General features: G+C 39.1%; 1 protein-coding gene across 1 annotated transcript in view; it reads left to right on the forward strand.

The window, feature by feature from the left end:
- DOCK3 (dedicator of cytokinesis 3) overlaps positions 1-23,771 on the forward strand; it is a 199,621-nt gene that overhangs the window by 134,815 nt on the left and 41,035 nt on the right. Inside the window, exons 22-31 of the mRNA XM_009321865.1 lie at positions 574-655; positions 7,048-7,218; positions 10,912-11,104; positions 12,972-13,099; positions 14,052-14,198; positions 16,341-16,439; positions 18,592-18,686; positions 20,276-20,351; positions 21,291-21,391; positions 21,672-21,730. Of these exons, the coding sequence (XP_009320140.1) occupies positions 574-655; positions 7,048-7,218; positions 10,912-11,104; positions 12,972-13,099; positions 14,052-14,198; positions 16,341-16,439; positions 18,592-18,686; positions 20,276-20,351; positions 21,291-21,391; positions 21,672-21,730 (1,151 nt within the window). The remainder of the gene's footprint in view (positions 1-573; positions 656-7,047; positions 7,219-10,911; positions 11,105-12,971; positions 13,100-14,051; positions 14,199-16,340; positions 16,440-18,591; positions 18,687-20,275; positions 20,352-21,290; positions 21,392-21,671; positions 21,731-23,771) is intronic.

A 23,771-nucleotide genomic window follows, 5' to 3' on the forward strand; every position in this document is an offset into this window, starting at 1 on the left:
GCGTAGTCGTGTTCAGAGGGTGAAAAGGTTACCCTCTGAATTACACATGCTTTGTGTTAATTATCACCTCTTTCAGACAAAAATGATTTTTGGTAGTCTGATGTCTGAAATAAAATATGTTTTAAATGCAACTCTCTAAGTTAGTCCAAATGGTATCGTGTACTTAGGAAAATAGATGCATGTATTTTCTTTGTGATCTAGTTTCTAAAAACTTCTTTCTTACAGGAGATCTGGAATTTCCTATTAAAAAAAAAAAAGAGTATGTTTTGGTCTTAGAACTATATTGCATGCCTTTATCAAAGCTGTCTCTTTAATAACATCTTTTTGATGTTCTCTCAGTGTTCCCCATGGTCTAAGTCAGTTACAGAGAAGAAATTATTTTCTGGTTTTGAAACTTAAATAAACGTATATATTACGTAAATTCAGTAGCTAGGACAGCTATAGCTGACCAGTGACATGGAGTGAAATGAAACTGTTTTATAGATTTCTCCCTAAAACCAAAATATTTGTTGCCTGACTAATTTTAAACTATTGCTGAAGGTTCCTCTTCTTTTCGCTATTTGTTATATTCAGAGAACTGATCCGATGTTTGAAGTGGTACATGGACCGTTCAGCTGAGCTTGTACGCCAAGACCACATCCAGGAAGCAATGAGAGTATGTATTTAATAAAAGAGCGTGCATCTGTTCCGTCCGTGACTACAAAAGGGCCAGGGAAGCTGTAAAGAAAATCGAGGGTAGTCTGGCACTGACTTCTTACTTGTTTAAGCAGAATTCTTTTTTTTTTTTTTAACATTTTGCCAAAATTTTCATTTTAGGGGGAGATTCACTCTTGTGCAGAAAAAAAATGGAAGAATTATATCTCCTTAAGTCCTTCTGAAGCCCTGTGGAGAACTTAAGTGGGACTTACATGGAGTATATATGCACTGGCCATTTATGTATGTGGTCTACACCTTGCACGTCCAGAAGCTGTTATTTTACATGTACTAGGCACAGGTGCTGTGGATCAAAGATACGCTTTTCATTTCTGGCTGTGACACAGCTTTGTTGTATTACTGGTTGAAGTTCTGGAGTGTTTTAAGAAGGAGATAAGTGAGCCTTTAACTGGATGGCAATTCTAACAACGGTCATTGCACAGGACCTGAATCGCAGTTCCGTGATGAGAGTAGGATATCGCAGGAAGGCGCAGCTTTCTAATGGTGTCTGAAACAAAGGGAATGTTTTTGGTGCTATTACAGAGAAATCAGAGAATAAATAAAGTATTAGTTTTACCATGTGTAATTGTAAAACAGAAAGATAGTGTGTCAAGTACATAAATACAAGATTCCAAAATTTGCAGGAAGATATTTTTCTTTGAGTGAATGTCCATCTGTACCTTCTTACTCTGAGTAGGCTTATGCCCAAACATTTGAGTCTGGGCACTTTTAGAACAAGTAGCAGTGGCAGAGATTAGCACTTTCTTTTTCTCACTTTTTCATGTCGGTACAAATCGGTGAAGCATCTCACAGGTGAAGCACGCACCCACACATACACTACTCCTTTAATTTCTGGCAACCGTTTGGGAAAGTCAGAGGTTGTTCCTTTTAAATGTATTTATGCTAATGTCTTGGCATACGTTTCAGACTTTATTATGGCTTTTCTTTCTTCTTATGATATTTTTGTTCTTCGTTTTGCCTCCTTTAGTCTAATTTAGTCAGTATTTTTGAGGAAGTAATTTTTATTTTTTGAGAATCCTTGTTCCATTTGAATGGTATGGCATCACCGCCATCAACGAGCTTTCAAGATCTCCTGCTAAGATCATATCCTGATACTTACAAGGACATTACACCAGTGTTTACTTTGTCTTTTGTAGATATTCACATGCTTAGAAAAGTCATCTTTTGATACTTTTCAACCACAGATTCATAGGGAATGGTAAAAATGGGGCAAAGATGTCTTTTCAAGAAATTATCAACTTTGTCGTTCTTTTTGTTTCCATCCTTTTCCTTCCTTTTTTTTTTTTTTTAATTACAAAGAAACCTATTAACATTATGAGATGAGAGGGAGATCTCTAGCTGGAATGACTTCTAGAAGATTTTCTTCCCTCTCAAACCTCTCATTAGTGCTATATGCCATGCAGCAAATAGAGATGTATGATATTGTCCCTATGTGATCTGCATTTTTTGAACCTCATAGTAGTCCTCTTCAGAAATATTAAAAATATGAATGCTGGAATGTCTTTCAGAAGCTCAGTTATTCAACGTACTGTTTGTGAATAAAGTATATTCTTTCAAGGATTCCAAGGCAGCTCTTTGCTTACTGGGAATCTCAAGTGCTTGCCTAGAAAGTAGCTGCTCCCTCCGTGAGTGAGGTCAATTTGAAGACCTGACAGCCCAAGCCTTTCCAAGCACAGGAATTATAATTACCACCAGAGTTTCTGCAGACCTAACAGCCCATCCTCTACCACCGCCACTGCTGTCACATCTTATTCAGACAGTTGCCTTTGCAGGTATATCTTGGAGGCCCAAATTAAGGTCTTTATCTTCTTCCATTACAGGAAAGTGATTGATTTCCTTCTTTGTTTCCAGATTTTATTCAAGGCATTTGGAGCAAGTTTGTACCAAAACCATTATCGTTGCTAATGTGTCATTTGCTAGTACTGTGTTCTACTGTTGGGCATTTCTGTGGTCTTGGATGTCTTCACTACATTCCTTGCATTAGTAGTTCTTCAACTGAGAAAACAGGATAGCTCTCTATCCCTTTTTCTCTGAATTAGCTGTGAAATGTAGTACCATAAAGCAGATGTTGAAATAGCTCTGCACTCTTTTTTAGCTTTTGACTGCCCATGTACGCTCATGATGGATATGCGGACGTCCTCATAGGATTCTGATTTTCAACCTTGGCATTAGCAAGCGGTGCTCTAGACTATTTCTAAAATTACTTACCTCCCTCAAGACTGCTCTGAATTCTCAAAAAACTTCTATGCAACCTGGAGGAACTATAACCGAAAGGGGCTCTCTACCTATGCTAGAACACATGGCATCATGTTCCTTTATTATGCCCTATAACAAGCTCCATGTAAGATGCATCCAGATACAGCTGCCTGTGCCTCCCTGGAGGATTCTGTAACGAAGTGTCCATGTATGGCTCCACAGACAGTTTTACGTTCCCTACTGGTCATGCCAAAACTCATGAATTGCCTCTAGGAGGTGCCCTTCCACCTTCAGTTATCTTCCGGTAGTAGAATCGCAGGTTGTTTTTGCCTAGATTGAGGAACCCGCTGAAAAGCAAGACCTTTTCTTCCTCAGGAAGTCACATCGTCATGTCAGTGTTCTGGAGCTGAACCACGCAGAACATGCATCGAACTTTTTTTAGAGACTTTGAGGTACTGCATACCATTACTATGGGGCTTTACATGAATCGGTGATACGGAAGGGGTCAGTCTTCCAGCTGATTTCTTCAAAACCCTGAACATACTTTCTGAGCCAGGGAGCTACTGAATGAGAGATTTGGAATCACATTCTCAGCCTGCCTTTTCAGACTGGGTACTCCTCCAAATTGTTTTCTGCACCCTGAACTTAAAAAAGAAATGTCAGTCCATTGCTTTTGAGACCAGTCTGTCTCTGGAGTTATTAATTACCTCATTCAGAAATAATTACCTTATTTGGTGATTTACATTTTCTACAGTCTCACTTCTTCTAAGAATACCAGAAAATTGCTGATGTAATTATAATTGTTCCACCCTGGTCAGCCTGTTTGTGAGACTTGCTCCTCCTTTTATTGCTGTTGCCTTGAACTTTGCCCTAGGTCTTTTATCTGCTCCCACAAGACTCAAATTGGTACCTTCACTTGAACCTTTGCACTTTTTTTCTTTTTCTTTGCACTTCTATGCAGTTTGCATAGTAGATGCTTCTTGGACTCGAAGCAAGTATGCTGTTCTCTGGAAAAAACACATTGACAGTAGCAGGAAGAAGTTTGCTTAGCTGCTCTTGAAAGGTGGATACACAGAGACTACTGAAAATGGCTTTTTTTCACTTTGGTTAGGACAGTGAAAGAGATTCAGACCTTCAGAGCTAATCCTCTTTACATACACTGTGCTTATGATAAGGTTACCCGTTCTACATACTCCAGATTCTTTCCTAAAGTAATCTTTGGGTTTCTTGAGTTAGGAAATTAATCTGTGCTTTTTCTTAAAGCAGCTCGATACCAGGTTGATTCATCTGTTCATACTCTGAACGTCAGGTATGGTTTGCCTTTCGTTTGAATTGAACAGACTCTTCATCTTTACAGCAGATGAGTCCAGATGTGCAGCTGTACTGTCCCCAAGACTGTCCACTGGATTTTTGAATGTGCTACAGTAGAACCATCAAATGTTGTCTGAGCACAATCCCTGAAGGCTCAAGTGACACTCGTGTCTCTGAAGAGTATCTTTATCCATTAGACCTGCAGAATAACCACAGCAATTTATCCACTTTACCTGTGTTGTCATAGAAGCTTCTAACTGGGGCTGCTTTTGTCATAGCGGTCTTCTGGTTTTAATTCTCCTGGGACATTGCAACCAACCACCAGGTAATCTGTGCAAGCTGAGATGTGCTGTTCCTGTGTTCAGGGTGAACATGCACACGGACAGTCACTCAGAGAAGAAAGGAAGGTTACTCATTAGTAAGTGGAAGTTCTTTGAGATGCATTATCTCATTATGCTTTATATGCACATTTCGTACTCCTTTTCTCGTCTCTCCTGGAGTACCACTGGTAGAATTTAGGGATCGTTTGTTTGAGAGGAAATAAGGTCACGATGCTGTTTGTCCATGTAAGTTTTGCATGTGATGTACCGTGAGTCTTTAGGTTGCTGGTCACAGGTGAGTGGTGTGTGCTCACCTGTTGTGTGAACATGCATACAGACTACGTTTTTAAGAAACTTCCTTTAATTTGATACTGATTTTTTTGTATATCATGCCAAACATAATAGAAGGCTTGAATTTTATTTCAGTGCACTTCTGTGTCTTTAGGCACATATATGAATCATGTCTGTGATTTTGTAAGTAGCAAGAGTCAAAGTTACTCCAAGTGCTGATTTGTGCTAACAAGACTTGGTTTGTGTTTTTACCATCTCAGCCACGTGTCTGCAAACACACTGAACTCTTCAGTTAACTGCCTTTAATTCTAGGCAACAGTTTAGGTTGTCTGTGCTAAGGACGTGGAGTGTCTCTGAAAGCCTGCCATTTCACTTCCAACAGAGAATTATAGAACTTCATACATAAATCCTCTGATTCATTGCAAAACATAATCTTCACATTAAAGTTACGAGCTTTCAGGTTAGAATTACAGTTCTCTATACCAAACCGATAAAACAGCTTGTATGAGCACTTGACTTGCTGTATTTGGTGTTAGCAGCAGAGATGCTAACCTTAAAGAGCTGACTTTTGTGAACCAATTGACCTTTGTCTGGAAACTATCCAGAAATATAAAGTGTTATTTCCTGATGAAGTTCTTTTGTGTAAGGAAGCTTCACTGGGAGATTTTTTAGTACGGAAGTATAAATAATGTACTGCCGAATTACCAAAGTTGCCATCATTCCTGGGGACAAAAAAAAAAGGCTGCAAGTATCAGTGGCATTTTGAAATCCGTGATGACTTTATGAGGAATTTCACATTCCCATTCTCTGTCCTTAAAGCTGTAGCATTCTAAAGCTTGCAACATAACATTGCATATTCGTGCATATAGTGTGGTGGTTCGATGAGGGACGTCTTATGGATGCAAAAATACCTGATGAGGGCAAAGTTTGTATTTGAATTAACTTTCAGTTTCCAAACAGTGAAGCAAGACGAGAATACTTTCCAGCAAGTACAGTGGAATATTACTAATGTTTCTGTATAGACTGTGATTACTGAAGCTCCAGCCTGTTTGTCTCCTGTGCTGAATTTTGAGGATATCATCAAACTATGCATCATGTTTTCCCTTAATCCTGCTTTAATGGTGTATCATGTTAAGCGCTAAGGGAAGGCGTGAAGTCTAAATGTCACTGATCTTTAGCACGTTTCAGCGCTGACAGTTGTGTACACCAAATGATCAAAAAGGCCTTGTTGCTGTGTGGAATATTACATTGCTATATTAGTGTCTGTGAGAACCTTTGATAGATGAGTAAGCTTGTTAAAGGTTCCACAGAACAATGTATTTTTCTTCATTGACACTGCTGCCAAATAAATGGAGTTCTGAATAATGCCATTTACAAAATTTTAGTTGAAGATGTTTAGGTTGCAAATTCAGACTTAATCCAGACGTGTCATAGAGCAAATTATCATTCTGCTACAAAGAGATGCAATTTGCCAGTCCTTCGGGACTGCAGCATCTATCGCACATTGTGTAACGGTGTTAAATGCCATCTTCTGTGCAGGTTATTCTCCCTCTGCTGGGTGCTTTCCAAGTTTCATGTGTGACGAGAAAAGACAGACACTTTAACTTACCACAGCTCGAAGTAAAAAGATACTCACTACAGTACTGCTGCTTGCTGCTGTTACGGGCTGCCAGAGGGCTTCACACGCTGCTCTTGTCTTCTTCTATTTCTGCATCTGCATTTATTTCTGTTTGTACATGTAGCTGCCAGAAATAAAGGTGAACCTTGCTGTTGTGTTCATATTGAAAAGTAGATTCTAGATTAGCTAACGCAAGTAATTAAAGGTAAAATTTGAATGAAGACAGGAGAATAGCTTCTTCAGACACTTACAGTCATTGTGCCGAGTCATGAGAAAACTAGAAGTCTCTTATCTTCACCAAGATTTTCCTCAAATTATGTAACTTGAATTTGTCTATTTGACTTAAATGCATACTTTTTTTGTTAGTGGGACATACTAGTAACAAAGATTATTGGTTGAGAATGGGTACTTGCCTGTGAGTAGCTCTTCCTTAACTGAATTATATAACTTACAAAACCTGTGTTTCTTTCTCCTTTCTAAAGCTGAAGAATTTAGTTATTATGCACCTAGAATCTTTCCTGGTTCTCTTTAAAGCTCCTTTGTTTTTCTTTCTCTCTTTTTCTCTATCTTAATCTCCTTCTTCTCCTGCTCCTTAAGGCCTTGGAATATCTTTTCAAGTTCATTGTCCAATCTCGGATCCTTTACTCCAGAGCTACTTGTGGAATGGAGGAGGAACAGTTCCGCTCCAGCATCCAGGAGCTTTTCCAGTCCATCAGATTTGTGCTCAGCTTGGACAGCAGGAGCTCTGAGACTCTCATCTTCACACAGGTTTGCTATTTTCTACACTTTAACTGGCAAACCAAAAGGCAGCTGTTTTCTGCACAGGTAGTATATATGGGCACACGACGATTAAATGCAGGTTAGTAGAGTTTTCCCCCTCTAACAAGCTGATGATACTGGGAAACGACATAGCCAGTTAATGTTATTAGACAGTAGCTTTGCACCACTTCACAGATACAGGTGAGCTGAACCGTGGACTCTCAAGAGGAAAGTGACTTGTCACGTGAGAATACAATTTTTGCTCTTCACAAAAGTAAACTGCATTTTCAAGTCTCTCGTTCATACGTCTTACGGTTGGCCTCAAGAAATTTTAAATCCTTAACTGTAGTAGCTCAAGTCAATACTTAGGGTTATAGCAACATCAAGTAGAGGAGTTCAACTGATGTACTCGCAGTCAGATAAACTTAATTCCAGCATACTCTAAAATTACGGTCAGAATCACGTGCAGCCTGACCGCAAGCATACTGTGATACCCACACTCGCATTTAGTACATTATTTTTAATATGGCCCGGATGACTTCACGAAGACTTCATGTGGGCTTAAGGCACTACTCAAAGTGAGTAAGGATGCTGCTAAGTTTTGTTTCGTATTTTGAAGACCACTGTACTAAATTACGTACTTCTGTGTTTAGAAGTTTTAAATAGCAATGTCAAATGTGTTCTGTGTGCCTCAGCTCACAGAACGTTGGAGTGGACCTCCTAGAACTTCCTGGTAATATGAAGGTGATTTGTAATCGCTAATTTACTATCTACAGATGTTTTGAACACCTACAGTAGTTTGCCAAAGAAGCAGTTACTGCGAACGTTGCGACAAAACAGAGTGACTCCACTGGTTAGGGAAGCTGCCAGCAATGTGATCTCCTGCTTAAGAGAAGCTGCTCTGAAAGATTTTGAGAACAGCTGCTCTAATCTTTTATTTAATTACCCATTAGTGGGTATAATAAGATGAGCCAGAAACATGAGAAGTTGGTGCACAGAATTTTGCAGGCAAAGGGACAGCGAGTGGAAGCAGTGGAATGCAGGCTGTTTAGGGTTCATTCTTTGTTTTTCAGTTGTGTTGATCACAAATACAGAGGGAAACTAGATTTGAGGATGGGGTTATTTTCCCTTTTTGCCTCTTTTTTTTTTTTCTTTTGTTTTTTCCCCTCCTTTCTCTCACTATGGTATTTCTTACTTTGGACTTTTGTAATTTGTAAAGCCTGTCCTTGTTTAATCTTTGAAAAGTTTACTTTTTGTTTCCCCCTTGCCACTATGTTGCCTCTTGATCCCAATTGCCCCATAGGCCTCTCAGCCTGGAGGGCAGGCGAGCGGAGCTGGGACATGTGCCCCACAAAAATGTGGTGGTACTTCAAGGCCGTCATTTAATTCTGTAAGTAATGATCCCCAGAACTACACGCGTATTTCATCATGGATGTTCCCAATGAATCCCTTTTCCCTACCCCAAACCCTCTTTTCCTGCATATAAACTGGAATTTACTGTTTAAGTGGCTGGTACTTTAAAACTAGGAAATTGTGAAATATTTCAGTAATTAATGGAACAGCTTATGGCATCCACACACCAAAAATACAGTACTGAGGGCGTATACAAGATTATATACGTCAAATTCTTCAGGAGAGCCAAGGAGTTTATCTACTAGTTCTGGAAATCTGGACAACTGTTAAATATCTACAGAAATGCTTGAGGCCCTAGCCAACATAATTTTCCTCACACTTGCCCTCTTATCCAGGATATTACAGAGATCTCAATATAGTTCTTTCCAGCGATGAGATTAGAACTAATTATGTCCTTCCTTTCAGGCAATTAGTTTGACATGAGTAATGTTCCAGCATATTTTAGGGTGTTGTACAAAAAAGGGCCCTTCAAGGAACTGATGAAACGATGTAGCTGTTCCTCAAGACGGCTCCAGAGCTTCCGGAAGAGATCCCATGCATATCCTTAGATTGCTACTGGATATCCTAAATCACCACAGAAATCCTTCTGCTTTATAGTAATAGTTAGAAATAAGTTTAGGAAAACTCCTGTAAGGATTTGTTGGGCCAATATTGTAATTTCACTTATATTATCCCAAAGATAAAGACGATGACTGGATTTGCAGCTGTTACAGCCTTCCAAGAGTACCATGAGCTATTTAAATGATTCATGTTTGTTTATTTTGTTAGTACATTGTATGTACGTAGCAACAAATAGGTGACAACACCCAGGAGGCTATGTGGGTTTTTGTGTAATCTGAATTGAATTGTAACAAGACAAGATGTTGAGAGAGATAACGAGCGCATAGAAGAAAGAGGTAAATTTATATTCAGAATAATTTAATGGGCTCTACAGTGTTAGTTGTAAAAATAACTTGGACTTTGCTCAAAGGCTATTAGATAGATATCACTGTTGTTTGAAGGAAAAGAGACTTTGAGGAAAGACTTGGCAAAGAAGGAAGCTGTATGTTATATGGGATTAGGAGAGGCACGCCAACTGTTCGAGCCAGCATGGGAGAGGTACGGAAAAGTTTATGCAATGAGAAAACAAAAAAATCTGTGAGGAAAAGGAGAACTTGCAGAATAGAAGAAAATACTGATAGGTGGTCAGGCTCTGGGAGGGCAAAGCTGAACAGAGATCTGGAACAAAGTTAGGTAAATCTGAACTTCTGCAGGAAATCAGCGTGGTTTGTGTGGAGAGCTTCAGACAAGGGAGGTGGAAACAGCAAGAAGGGGAAGCGTGCAGGGGGGCGGCTGTGGCTGGGGTGGATGGGAGTAAGGCAGCTGAATCAAAACCAGACTGTGCAGCAGTTCAAGAAAGCAACCATCTAGGAATTCAAGTAGTTAATGAGGAAACAGGTATGGACCTTGGGTAGGATGAGAGGAAGAACGAGAAGAATTTTAAAACGTTAGAGGTGTGGTGCGGTTGTTAGGTATGACACCGAGTCTGTGGAACTTGAGGATAGGGCGATGATGCATGGAATTTTATGCCGTTATGAAGAAATTAATTGAAAAAGTGTGAAATAAGAGATGAAGAGTTTGATTGTTGTTGTTGTTGTGCTGATATTGTTTCTGCACTTTAAGAAACACCTTCAAGGATAGCTCCAGCTTACTGGAAATATCCGTTATTGCAAGAATCACGTGCACACCTACTTGCATGATGTGATGCCTCTTTCACATGAAATAGCACCCCACCCCTGTTGCAGAAATATTGTAATGTCACATGACGGTGCTGCTATGGTTAAGGGTCTGTCAACATGTTCTTTACTTCAAAATATTTTCTGAAGAGTTTTAACTGTCTTGGGTAGTTGTTCAGTACAAAAAAATGGTATGGAACTCTCTAATCACAAGCAAGTTTTATATATATTGAAAAAAGTAAATCAACAAAAATGGAGTATTTTCTGTTCTCTGGTACCTCAATTTTTTTCCGTTTTATAAGCTGTGTCCTAAAATACAGCCTTTTGAAGCTCTACAGTATGTATCTGCTCAACTTATTGTAAGACTTAGTATTGCAGCAGCACCTGATTTTCTGTTACCTGTGATTTGTTCCCTATAAACTTTAGGTGTTGCAAAGCATTACACCAGCCACAGTGCACTATCTAGTAGCTTTTTGCAGACCCTTAATTCCGTTTTACTCTTGTTTCTGTTTCACTGTGTTTAGTTGCAGTTACAGAATTCAGAATTTTGAGTTTCTTCATTTACTTTTTTCAGGCTGCTTTGCTGAACTCCTTCCCCGCTATCTTTGATGAGCTGTTGCAGATGTTCACTGTGCAGGAAGTAGCGGAGTTTGTGAGGGGTACTCTGGGCAGCATGCCCAGTACAGTGCACATTGGGCAATCAATGGATGTTGTTAAGCTACAATCTATTGCACGCACTGTTGACAGCCGCCTGTTCTCTTTCTCAGGTAAGACAGCGGTTTCTGAGGCTAAGTCTTGCCGCTAACTAAGAGTAGGAACACGTTACATTTATTTTGCAGTTGCTTTGGTGCAAATGCTTCATTGCTGAATGTCAGTAATCGTGGTAGTATTGATCTTGGCGGCATCATTGTTACATATATTCACTGTGGGTACGTTGTAAGTTTCCCTATGGTCGAAAACGTTTATAAATCCATCATGGATAAATTGTAGTGACTAAAGGTTGATAAAAATATGTACATTAACAAATCAAGTCAATTATTAAAACTGCCAAATCTCACTTGATACTATGTATTACTCTTCTATTGTTGTCATGGATAGGAAGATAACCTCCTTTCCAGCAAGCTTATTGTCTGAGAAAGAGAAACAGGGAGATAAAGTTTTGTGAGAAACCCACCACATTCTTTTAAAGTATGTTTAATCTTCACATTGTAACTTTAATATTTCTTTAGCTCAACATACTAGTAATTCTTTAAGAATTAATTGAATGAGGAAGTGTTGAAGATGGTGAGTTTATTTCATACATAAAGGTCTGAATGAAAGAAGTTACAAAGGTAACAGTGGAAGCACCATTGGGCTTATCTTCCCTGTAGTGAGGATCTCAAGTTAGCGCGCTCAAATTATTCTACTCAGTGCAAGGTGAGAATGATAACACAGAATCATGTTTAAACCATCCACTGTAATTGTTTATAAACATATATGTTTTTTCTTAAATTTGAAATTCATCTCAAAAAATATGAGAGAGTGTAGAGAATGAGTAATTAGTCCAAAGGTGGCTGTGAAACAGGCAGTGAATTTTATCTAATTACAGTGTTTTGAACCTATTGATAAAAATATTTGTCTTGGTGGGTGCCAGTTCACGGGCAAAAACCCGTGTCTTTTGTCTTCTCAGTAAAGCCAGCTGTAACTTCACCCACAGGGTCCAGGGCTTGAGTCCTTCCCATTAACCTTCATTTCTCCTTTACAATGATACTGGCAACTAATGATGCTTTTAGCTGCTGCATAGCACCATGCCATCTCACTACAGCATCGAAAACCAGGAAGAAAGCTTCAGCGTTGCGAGGCAGCTATGACTGTATAGGTGCCACATTTTCCACCCGACGTAATGGTAGACCCGACCCCTATCCTATTGCTTCCCGTGGAAGCAGGACCCGATACTCCCAGGTCAGCGATCTCTCCCGTGTCCTGTCTGCCCCGGGAAGATGAATCTAATTTCCAAAGTTATCTTTTGCCTGCGCACCCTACCTATTCTTCAGGTCTTGCAATTAAAGGAAGATACATTCTCTTTTTCTTGCCTCCCATACGGTGATGACTTGTTTTCCTTCTGTCTCTCCTGTCAGTCCGTTTGCTGACATCTTGCCATTTTTTGGCTACTGTTTTCTGCAGGTGCTACCTGCTCTCCCTTCTTCAATAAGATTAAGGTTTGTAAGCCAGCTAAAAGAGAAGAATTAGCCAGTTTCCAAGAGGCATGTATTAGAGAAGCTCTAGTAGCTGTGACAATAGAGCTGGAAAGCAACACGAAGTGAGGAAGGGTATGCACAAAAGAAATCAACAACAGAAAGTGTCAGTTCGCAACTGTTGTTTCCAAGCTGAATCGCTGTTGAGAACATCATGTATACTGCATTTATGAACTTTTGAAAGTAGATGCACTATTCATTCATTGGATGCAGTTCTTAGAAGTGTAGTGTACTACAATCTGTACAACAGAAGTTGCACCAATTAATCAAACGTGCTGTATATCAGTAGGCTAGTTTGGATACCAAAAGGCTTTGGAAACCAAAAGGTTTGGATACCATTGGGATGGTTGAAATTTAATCTTCCTTTGGAAGAACTGTGATCTCATTTTCCTTCTTTCAGAGTCCCGGCGCATCCTGCTACCTGTAGTTCTTCACCACATTCACCTTCACCTACGACAGCAGAAGGAGCTACTTATCTGCTCTGGGATCCTCAGTAGTATCTTCTCTATAATCAAGACCAGCTCTTTGGTAATCTGCTGCTTGATTTTTTTTTATTTTTTTTTTTAATTACACCACTGAACCGAGGGATTTTTATAGGTTAACACAGGTTTTTCTAAGATCCTTTTAAAAACGAAATTCTGCTAACTTTCTGTCAGCAGGAGAATATCTGAAATGAGGGTCTGCTTTTGTGTGTGTGACTCAGAGCATTCTGATTACACAGTGTTCTTTCTGTTAGGAGGGGAAAAAAGCATACGCATTTACCAGGTTTGACACGGTTTAATTTTCTTCATTCAAGACCAGAAATTAGATGTCAGTGGAGTTTAAAAACTCTTCACAACTCTAGGACTTGTAGTTCTGCAAGAGACAGTAACTAGCGCTTTGTGATTCATGTTAAGAGAATACTCTAAAATTATCCAATCAATGAAATCACACTTCCTTCTGGAAATTGCTGCTGAGTTTAAACACCCAGCTTTGATGATCATAATACTCTGATCTCAGATGGTAACTTGATCATTTAAAGCCATGCTCACAGAGGGTGCTGAAGTTTCCCCATCCGACTCGAAAGGAGGAAGCTCATGGTGCTAAATATAATTCATACCAATGTGTATTTCCAGTTACGGTTTTGTGTGAAAGGAATGAGGTGGTAATAAGCTAAAATAATACTGCCTTGGAATAAAGGTTCCTGAACATAATTTGATCCCATTGTGTTCTAGAGTGTATGCAGACCTTTGGTTATAGATTTACCTTTATGGCTGTGACCCTGAATGTTTCCATCAGAGACTGACGAGGTAACACACACACACACTGGCATCACAACAGTATCTGGTACCGATGAGGAATTTGGTTGTACTTCTCTGAACCTCTGTTAAGGAGCTCTCTATCAAAACGAGTTTGTGGTATGGCTGACTCAGCAGAATTGTCTTTGCCAATTCCGTTCTCTCCAGTTTCTAACTGTCTGTTTGCTCACCACTTGCTGTAGGAGGGAGATGTCGTGGAGGAGGTTGAGATGATGGTGGAGAGCCTCCTGGATGTGCTTTTACAAACTCTGCTTACAATCATGAGTAAATCGCAGTCTCAGGAGGCGGTAAGAGGGCAGCGTTGCCCGCAGTGCACAGCAGAAATCACTGTTAGTAACTAACAATCAGTTTCTATTTCCTGCTTCTCTAACCTTTGGTTCAGTCCCTCACCACCACCGGCACCTCATTATCATCTCTGCTGCATGAATGCCCAGGGCTTTGTCTTATATGTTTTGGGTCCTATTGCTCAAAGATGCCTGAATGAAGTTGAACTGTCTGGTAAATAAGCCACAAATCCATTCCTTCCTCTGTGCAGTAGTGAGGTCTGCAGGAGGCAGTGGAGCCCGGGAAGCTTTTGTGGATTTCCAGGTTATTTTCTTGTCTGTCTTTGCAGCTGTGAGTTACTGTTTACTGAGGCACACGCTAGTTGGGTAGCTGCCTAGGGCTTCACCCCTAAGTAGGTATCGCCAAGGGCTCTGTGAGTATCCGGCTCTGATTCCCAAGGCTGAGAATACCATAATGCTCAGTGGACGAGTCCCTTTACTTAACACCCTGGAGAGCTTCTGTCCAGGTTCACTGATTATGTCATGCAAATGAAACACAACATACTTTTGAAAAAGAAATTAACAGATCCTAAGTCAAGTGAGCTGTTGAGCTTGGTGGGGGAAGAGGGAAAAGCCACCACTTTGTCCCGACTGCCAGCATAAGCCTAGGGGAAGACATTTTTTCTTTGACGTGCAATGGAAGAGGAGGAAAAGAACAGAATTTTGCTGTTCAGCTTTCTTCTTTTCTGGATTTGTTGCCCTTTTCTATTCTAGCCTATTTTAGTCTATTTTTGCTTGTCAGAGTCTCTAATGCAGCTTTTGCACGATGTATGATGTTAAGCTGTTGTTCAGAACATCCCTTTTTTTAGACTTCCTTTTTTATCAAATGGCTGAAACCTCAGAGGTATTGTTGGGGGCAGAGGTACACTAAGGTACACGTCTCACACAAGAGAAAAGGTTGTATCTTCCCATGTTAGCTCAGATAAAGTAACAAATGGTAGAATCCTAATAAAGACCAAGGCATTTAGTAATTTTCAGACATGCTCTTTGATACAAAACAAGAAAGGCGCTAGCTTGCTAATGTCCAGCAACATCTTCTCAGTTTCCTTTTACTCCTACCATTTGACTTACTGTTATTTATCACATGCCACCTCACACCTTTTTTCCTAATGAAGTTCAGCCTGTAAAGTTGATTGGAACAACCTGTGCCAAAGCTTCTGGGTAGATGCTTGAGCCACTCAGAAAAAAATGTAAAATGGAATGGACAGTCCCAAGTATAAAATCCCCTTGTATTTGTTCCTGCGTTTCTATTTCACAGTGATATGTGGAATCTTATTAGATACTGCTTAGAAAGTGGTTTGTATATTTTCCCAATTAATTGCTCGTTGTCACAGAAAAAAATAGTGTTGTGCAAGGGACTGGCAGTCAAAAGACATAGTCCTTACGTTCTTGGCACTGCCTTGCTTGTTATCTTGGACAGATTGCTTAACTTCTCTGTGCTTTGCTTTCAGATATGTAAAATGGGGGAGCTCATCTTTGGAAAACACTTTGGGATACTGTGGTAACCGGTTAGGGTGCATCTGCTTTGCAGGCCAGAAATGTAATTGTAGCTCATGTAGGCTTACCCAAACTATATTCAGAATATCTGACTGGAATACTGTTAGTACTGTAGCTATGACAGCACATAACTTGCTGAACACTAATAAGCCAAACATTTACAAGATTCCAGACACCTTTTGTAGCCCGTACTGATCCCATGCTGTCATCGCTATACTGTTTTGAGTATTTGAGCCAATTAGTTTAAATAATTCCTGGTATGTCTGCATGAGCTGCCAGTCACACCTTTGATAGACACAGTGTATTAAGTAACTGAAAAAGGTGTTTGTCAAAAACTGCATGCTTGGAGGGCGATTCCTTAATGTCTGTATTAATAATTTTAAATTATTTTTGTTTAGACTACAACACTGGTTAAAAGACCTTTAAAACTGGCATCTGTGGGGGAGCCTCTAAGAGGTGTATTCCTATGTATTAACATTAATTCAAGAACTGTTAACGTGCAGTATTTTTAATCCCTGTGCATGTCAGCTTTCCTCTCATAGGCATTGGGGCCATTTCAGACCCCTCCCTTTATACCTTACCCCAGGTTGAGTTTTATGTTTATGAAATTTCAGATTGTCTGAATGAAATGGTTTCTCATTCGGTCAACAGGGAGAGTATGTCTCCTGCCTTTTATCTTTGCTTCGTCAGATGTCAGACACTCATTTCCAGCACTTACTGGACAACTTCCAAAGCAAGGATGAACTAAAGGTACAAGAGAACATCATGTTTGTAGGGTGATTCACTCGGAATGGGAGAGCGGAGGGGAATCCCTCCAGCATTACTTGCGCTGCTAATCACTCCCTTTCACTGGCACTCTATTCATGGACCTTCCTTTCACTTTTATAAGAATAGGTGTTGTGTTACAAAAACATTTAAGACCACAGGGCACTGAATTATCTTCATAACAGCAAATGAAGTCCCAAGATAGATGTTACTAGATATATTAGAGGATATCGTTATTGTACCATATAGAACATAGAGGAACGGGGGGGGGGTTTAATCCTGTGAATGTAAAGTCAGTTGTTCTATAGCATTTTACTAGATGTTCAGTACACATTGGAGCTTACTAACGAAGGGTGTTGATTTTATGCCAAAAGAGAATTTCAAGCCTTTTCGGGGATACAGATGTCTAGCAGATGGAATCTTTTTGGGAAAGCAGTAACCTTACTACTCCACTTGCTGCATACTTCCCAAATTTGTGAACATTAACTTAAATTATGGCTCTTCGCGAACAGAAGGGGTTGGTGAAGGGTGCAGACCTCTCTGATGGCTTTTTTGCCACTGACATTTTGAAATGGCACATCTCAAACCAGCAGAAACTAACTTTTCATCTCGGCTTCCATAGGAAAGAGGAGTATCTCTGACAAGAGTCTGTTTAAAAGGCAGAATAATTTCATGAATAAAGACAAGATTTTATATAAAATGCTTTTGATGAGCATGGCACTCAGTAAAATAGGGACAATAAGAAGAATGTAATGTGGCAGGAACTTGCGTTGCCTTAACAAATGAAATAGAGAAACAGTGAGAAGTCCTCTCTGAATAGGCTTTCAGCTTCTAAGTATTTCATGTGCATACAGAGAGGCTGAATAAATCGGGGAGATAAATTTGGGATAATATAATTCTTACCTTTAGGTTGCAGGGTTCAGTGTATCTGAGGTTGATAGTTATCTGAGATTACTACCTTTCAGGTAACTTTCGAATTGCTCATAAGGAAATTATTTGGTAAATTAATTCATATTAATTTTTAATAGATACTTTTAAAAGCTATCGAAACTGTAGTTCTTATGTCAGACCAGTGAAAAGGTTTATCATTGAACTGAAATTTGTCTTTGCACCCGTAAGAACAAACACTGTTGTATCTCTGATAATCTAAGGATACGTTCCAGGAGTATCACAGAGGCTGAAGACTTTATACCCAACTTTTTTTCCAACTATCAGTTGACCTAATAAAATATATTACTTTTATTTTTCCTTCAAATATTTCCAATACTTTCTCTTGGATGGAAAGGCATTATGTTCACTTACCACTGTTACATCTAGGCCAAAAGTCAAGGAGCTCAGTTACACCAAGATATTAATCTCCGCGCACACACACACCCCCTGCAACCAAGGCATAGCTGTAGGACAGTTTTGAAGAAACCTTGCACTGCCACTTTCTGTGCTATCTTGATTTTGTCTAGAAGAAAAACAAAATAATAAAATCACAGTTTGCAAGGCCAACAACTTGGCATGTTTTATCCTCGCTGTTGTTCTTTATAGACACAGAGGTGCAGGTAGTCAAAAAACAGGAATGTCTTCGGGTTCGGGGATTTTTTTGGAAAGCAAATGTTCAGCTGAATGTGTTTAAGAGATCTTTTCTGCTGCATATTGCCAGAAATGGGGTTTTCTGTTACTATTTTAAAAAGCATATGTAGGAGTTTTATTGGGCTTGGGTGTGTGGGTTTTTTGTCAAATTTCTGACATAAGTGCAAAGAGATTTGGACAGATACATTAATTAAATGAATGCATAAATAAATGATTATGATTCCACTGTATTTGAAAATAGCTGCAAATTGACACTGGAACTCTGGGTGATAATATGAGATGTTATATACAATTACGCACGTAAGGAAGTTTTTCATCTCGCTGTAGAAGTTAAGATTTAAAAGACAGCTGCAACTTGTGTAGTACCTATTAGACGCATACAAAAAGAATAAAGCCATATCCCAATATATGTTGTTTCCATGTTTTCAGGTGAGCGGCCTAGTAACACAAAGCTCAAGTGGAGCACACTTGGCTTAATTGTCTGTCTTATAATCAAGAAAATAGATTAATCTGCAGCTGCTGGTGATTTATTTTTTTAAATTTTTTTCCCCAATAGGAGTTCCTCCTGAAGATTTTCTGTGTATTTCGGAACCTGATGAAAATGAGTGTCTTTCCTCGAGACTGGATGGTGATGAGGTTGCTCACCAGCAAGTAAGTAGAGAAGCAGGTATAAACTGTTGACATTCTATATGGGAATTTTTTTCTCCTCAGCTGGGGAGTTAAAGCCTGTGACGCAGTGTGTTTCATCAGACTGAGATGTGGTGATCAAGACTGGAATTCTGGAGTGCTCATCCTCATTCTGCAGTTATTTTAACACTCTGGACCAAACTGGGACTTCTGTATTTGTTCTATTTCTTAAACTCTACCAGTGTGCACAGGTATCAAAGAGTTCAAAGTTTAAACCCAAAGCTGAAGTAGCTGCATTGAGGGCAGGAGTGGCACAGCAGCCATCGTAACACATGGTGAGGAACAGCTACCCACACCAGGTGGTATTAATGGGCAGGCCTCTCAACTCCCTTTCTCAGTAAATTACTACATTAAAGGTCTGTCTCCTCCCATAAACATCAATCCCTAACCTACCTAGCAGGAGGACTCCGTTATTTTAGAAAAGGAGGAGCAGACCGTAGCGATGACGCCAAGTTCATTATACATACAGAGTTATTTCTCAATTAACTTGGCATCTACCATTTTAATGCTTAATTTTATCTAATTTTCTTGCTTCTGATGGGTTAAGTACTATGCTGTTTGGAATGGCAGCAGTGTGATGAACACAGGGTGGCTGGAATTATTTACTAGTTTCTTTAGATAAACTAGCTATAGAATTACTACTGACTAACTGACAACCGGAGCGGTTCCCATTACAAGAGGAGACCATGGAAGTTCTCCTGAAGGCTGACTGCTCGGCTGAGCTATATGCTCTGCGAGTTCACCGTGCTAATGGAAACTGAAAGAAGCAGGTTTCAGTATTTCAAGCACAAAGATTAAATGAAGTTCTGTAAGAAAAGAAAAATCCACATGAAGGAGTAGTTACCTCAGATGCTGTAGGTTACCTAGTTCCCTTTGGCGTAATTTTGCCATAAACCTTTAGACCGATAGGTATGTTTAGCAGAGTTACTGGAAGTATTGCCTGCATTTGAATCAGAGATGTGCTGTTTCTTTTGATATTATTGTTGCCTTATCTACATGCTATTTATTAATTCCTGAATTTACCACATGCCTTGATTGCCTTTCACTAAGGTGTATTTAGCCACTATACAAAAAAATACCAGGGAATCCAGAATTGGCAAAATACTCACAAACACCTTGAGTTGAAGTGTGAGCCAGATAAAGGACCATTGTATAGCCAAGAATGAAAATAGCTCAAACTTTTTGAGTTGCTCTTCTCTGAAAAAAAAAAAAAAAAATCTTTCTGCTTAAAACAAGAGGAAGATGGGTGTATTCTTTCCTTTCACTGGAGGTAACATGACCCAGCCATGCAAAATAGACAGGATTTAAAATGCTCCTGTGTAAATTCCAAAAGTTACAATAATGATGAAAATTCTCAGTCTGGTACCACTTAGTACAAATTGTTTACTAAAACATAGAAAGATAGGTGACGTCGATGCGAATCTAGCGGTGATGACATGAAGAATGCCCGTCTCTGTACATGTAGTAAAATCAGCACCACAGACCACTGTAATATGTTATTACTCCAGATTCAAATGTTCTTTTTTGTTTTCTTTTTTTGTTTTTGACTGCAGTATCATAGTTACAACAGTTCAGTACCTGTCTTCTGCACTGCACAAGAATTTCACGGAAACGGACTTTGATTTTAAAGTAAGAATTTATGCTCAGAAAATGTTATGACATCTTTTTAAACTAGCAGTAACAAAGGAACAGGAGCTATTCTCTACATTAGCTGATTATATTTGCAGCATTTATTTGAGTGTCTGTGAGGAAGATGACCTAACTGATAAAAGGCAGGAATTGAATCTGCTGTGGAATTGAGGGGAAGTAGAACAGATACGCTGTGAGATAGATCAAATCAAGAAAATTGAGCTGCTCATAAAGGAAACAAGTACCTTCATAAGCAGTGGAGCTAACGAAGCATGCTGCCTTACAGATTCATGGCTAATAAAATGTAAACTCGGGCAGTGCTTTTCCTGAAGCTGGGGCATTCATGATGTTCCTCTCCCAGAGGTCTTGCTTTCTGGCTGTTGACTTAAAACTGGGAGGAACACGGTATCTTAGAGAGTGTTTTCCCTATGTCTGATGCAGTTGAAAATGGGCGACAAGTTCAGTGTTACTAAGGAAAAGCTGCCAGACACATACCTAGGCACATGTACACACAGCATGATGGCAAAAGCCTCATTTCTTTGGGGAAAGTGACTAAATTATAGGGCTGTCATTCATGATATAATGTAGTCTCTGGGGATTTTTGAGGGATAAAATCCGTTTAGCCTACAGAAAAAACAATTTAAAACTTTGCTGAAGTCACCGACTTTATTCATTTTTGAACTCTGGTGCTAAGAGGAAAGCCCAGTGGCACACCTTCTTGGGGTTTTTAATTCTAGTTCCTACCAGGTTTTAAATAATCCATTGGTATCCTTAGGAGTTTACTACCTCAATAGTTAAGATACATATTGATTAAGTTAGGTCTTGATTACAAAAAGGAACCATCTGATTCTACATATAGAGGAACATGTGTCTTCCTACACTTGTTTAAAACTTACTCCTTGGAGTGTAATGTTACAAAACTTCCTTCCTGTGTCACAGGTGTGGAACTCTTATTTCAGCCTGGCAGTTTTGTTTATAAACCAGCCAAGTCTCCAACTAGAAAATGCCACACCAGCTAAGAGGAAGAAGATTCTGGATAAGTAAGAACATGTTTTGTTGGGTTCCCAGCCTTTTCTGCCACCTCAAAAATGAGACTTCTTTTTCTACCACAAGTCTCTGTGTTTTATTATGGAACTTGGGATGTGGAAATGCTTGGGAAATAAATAAGTAGATCTCCTAATACAGTGTTCAGTGATTAGTTGAGTTGTTTGATATTCTTATGTTGACTTAAATGTGAATTTGATTTATTTTCTTTTTTTTTAACATCACTGCCTTGCCAGTTTTTGTCCATTAGGCAGTTGTCTATCTCCTGTCTTTCAGATATGGCGATATGAGAGTGATGATGGCATATGAGCTCTTCAGCATGTGGCAGAACCTGGGTATGTCTCTTCCTTCGCTGTCCTAAAAACCAAAGCCAAAGTAACCCCGGATTTCTGTTGGATTTTTTTTTTTTTTTTACTTTTTGTAGCAGCATAGAATACTTAGTTTCTTTTAAGAGTTGTAAAACCAGGAAGCACTTCTCTCCTCCCACCAAAAACTCTCTTCTGCACTGTCTCATCATAGTTTTTTATTTGAAACAATACATTCCTATGAATTTGAATGCTTTCTTCTCAAATGTGACAGTGGCAGGTTTTGGTTGTTTTGACACATCAGTGATAGTTTTTGTGTATTTGCAAATATAAAATCAGCTTTTTCTAATCCCTTCAACTGTGCTGCAGTCAGGTTTGTATGGAGATATACTGTTACTCTGACTTTTGTCTGATCCATGGCTGTAAAGCAGAAATTTAAATTTTCACAGCTATAACCAACTTTATAATTTTGTAGGTGATTCAAAAGCCAAAGTTGTTATGATTCAAAATTATAGAATCATAGAATCATTTAAGTTGGAGAAGACACTTAAGATCGAGTCCAACCGTAAACCTAACACTGCCAAGTCCAACACTAAACCATAACTATGTGTGTTTGATAACAAAGCCCAGAAATGGCATACAGTAAAGCTTCTTTTCTGGTGTCTTCAGGTATCTGGTATGCATAACAAATTCTACGTTACTACTTTAAAAAGAAAAAAAAAATTGAAAACCAAAACAGAAAACCCAAACCAAAACCCACAAAAGCCCTGTCCACAATAACGCAATGTTTGTGATCAAATTTCAACTTCTGCAATGCATTTGACCTTTTCCTATGTATCTTGATTAAGAAATTAAGCATGTTACCAAATGGGGAAAAATATATCTCGCCACGGGTCTCAAAAGGTAAATGGAGGTTTTTCATCTAGGACTCGTGCTTTTAGAAGTGTGCTGCAGCAGTCTTGGGTTTAGGTAATTCAGGATTTTATTAATAGAAGAGCCAAATAACATCTGTACTGCATGAGAGAAGTCCAGCTAGGCCAGTACCCTGTCTCCATCAGGGACCAAAAATGAATACCTATGGAAATGTTTGAGGACAAAGGAAGCATATAGTATTCTGGAGGAAAATAAAAAAATGTTTGCTGATAGAGATCACAAATAATACAAGGTTCTGAGAACAGGTGAATAATTAAGAGGGCAAAGGGATGATACAAATCAGATTGGATAACTTGATAATGTGGCTGCAACGATACATTCAGAAAACCAAATATGAACATTTTATTTGTAGGAATATAGGTAGGAGTGCTATTCAAGAAAACAAATGTATCATGCTGATAATCAGCTGAATGGGAGCTACCTGTAAAATGCCATGAGTAAAAAAGATACCATAATCTTTGAGAAAATATGTAAGAATCTTGAGTAAGAGAAGAAGGACAATATTACTGCCACAGTTTTTTCATAAGTGTACTTGATACTAGAATACTTTGCCCGGTCCCGCTTTCTACAGCTCAAAAAAACCCCAAACCCCAAAGACAAGCTGGACAGAGTTCAGAGAACAGTCAGGAAGATGACTACAGAAGTGAGAAAATGCCTTTTTATAAAATACTGAATAAGCCTGACCCGTCTTGCACAACTGAGATGATACAGCCAGACTTGACCACAGTTTCTAAGCATCTGTGTGGAGAATAGAAGGCTCTCCAACATAACAGAGATCAAATAACCAGAAAATGATGCTAGACAAATTCAAATGAGAAGTGGGAAGCCCATTTTAGATATGTAGATACAGATATTTATCACTGAATGTTGTTCCAAATATGGCTTATTTGATTTATTCTCTGCGACTGCACAGTAAGCATGCTGCGGAAGAGATTGTTAGCAAAATGCCTTGGGTTTCTGTTGCTGAGAAGCAATGCAATTTGGTCCTAAGTCAAGGTCAGTTATGAAATTGAGACTTCCATAACACTGAGGATGAAGAGCTCTGTAGTTCTTTGAAATCTAAATATGTCCTATTAAATACCATTGTTCTCACCAGCCCTTTCAAAATCTTTTTCGTCATAAATTAGAAGTATCTGTG

The sequence above is a fragment of the Pygoscelis adeliae genome, unplaced genomic scaffold, assembly GCF_000699105.1.
Source record: "Pygoscelis adeliae isolate BGI_AS28 unplaced genomic scaffold, ASM69910v1 Scaffold94, whole genome shotgun sequence".
Lineage (NCBI taxonomy): Eukaryota > Metazoa > Chordata > Aves > Sphenisciformes > Spheniscidae > Pygoscelis > Pygoscelis adeliae.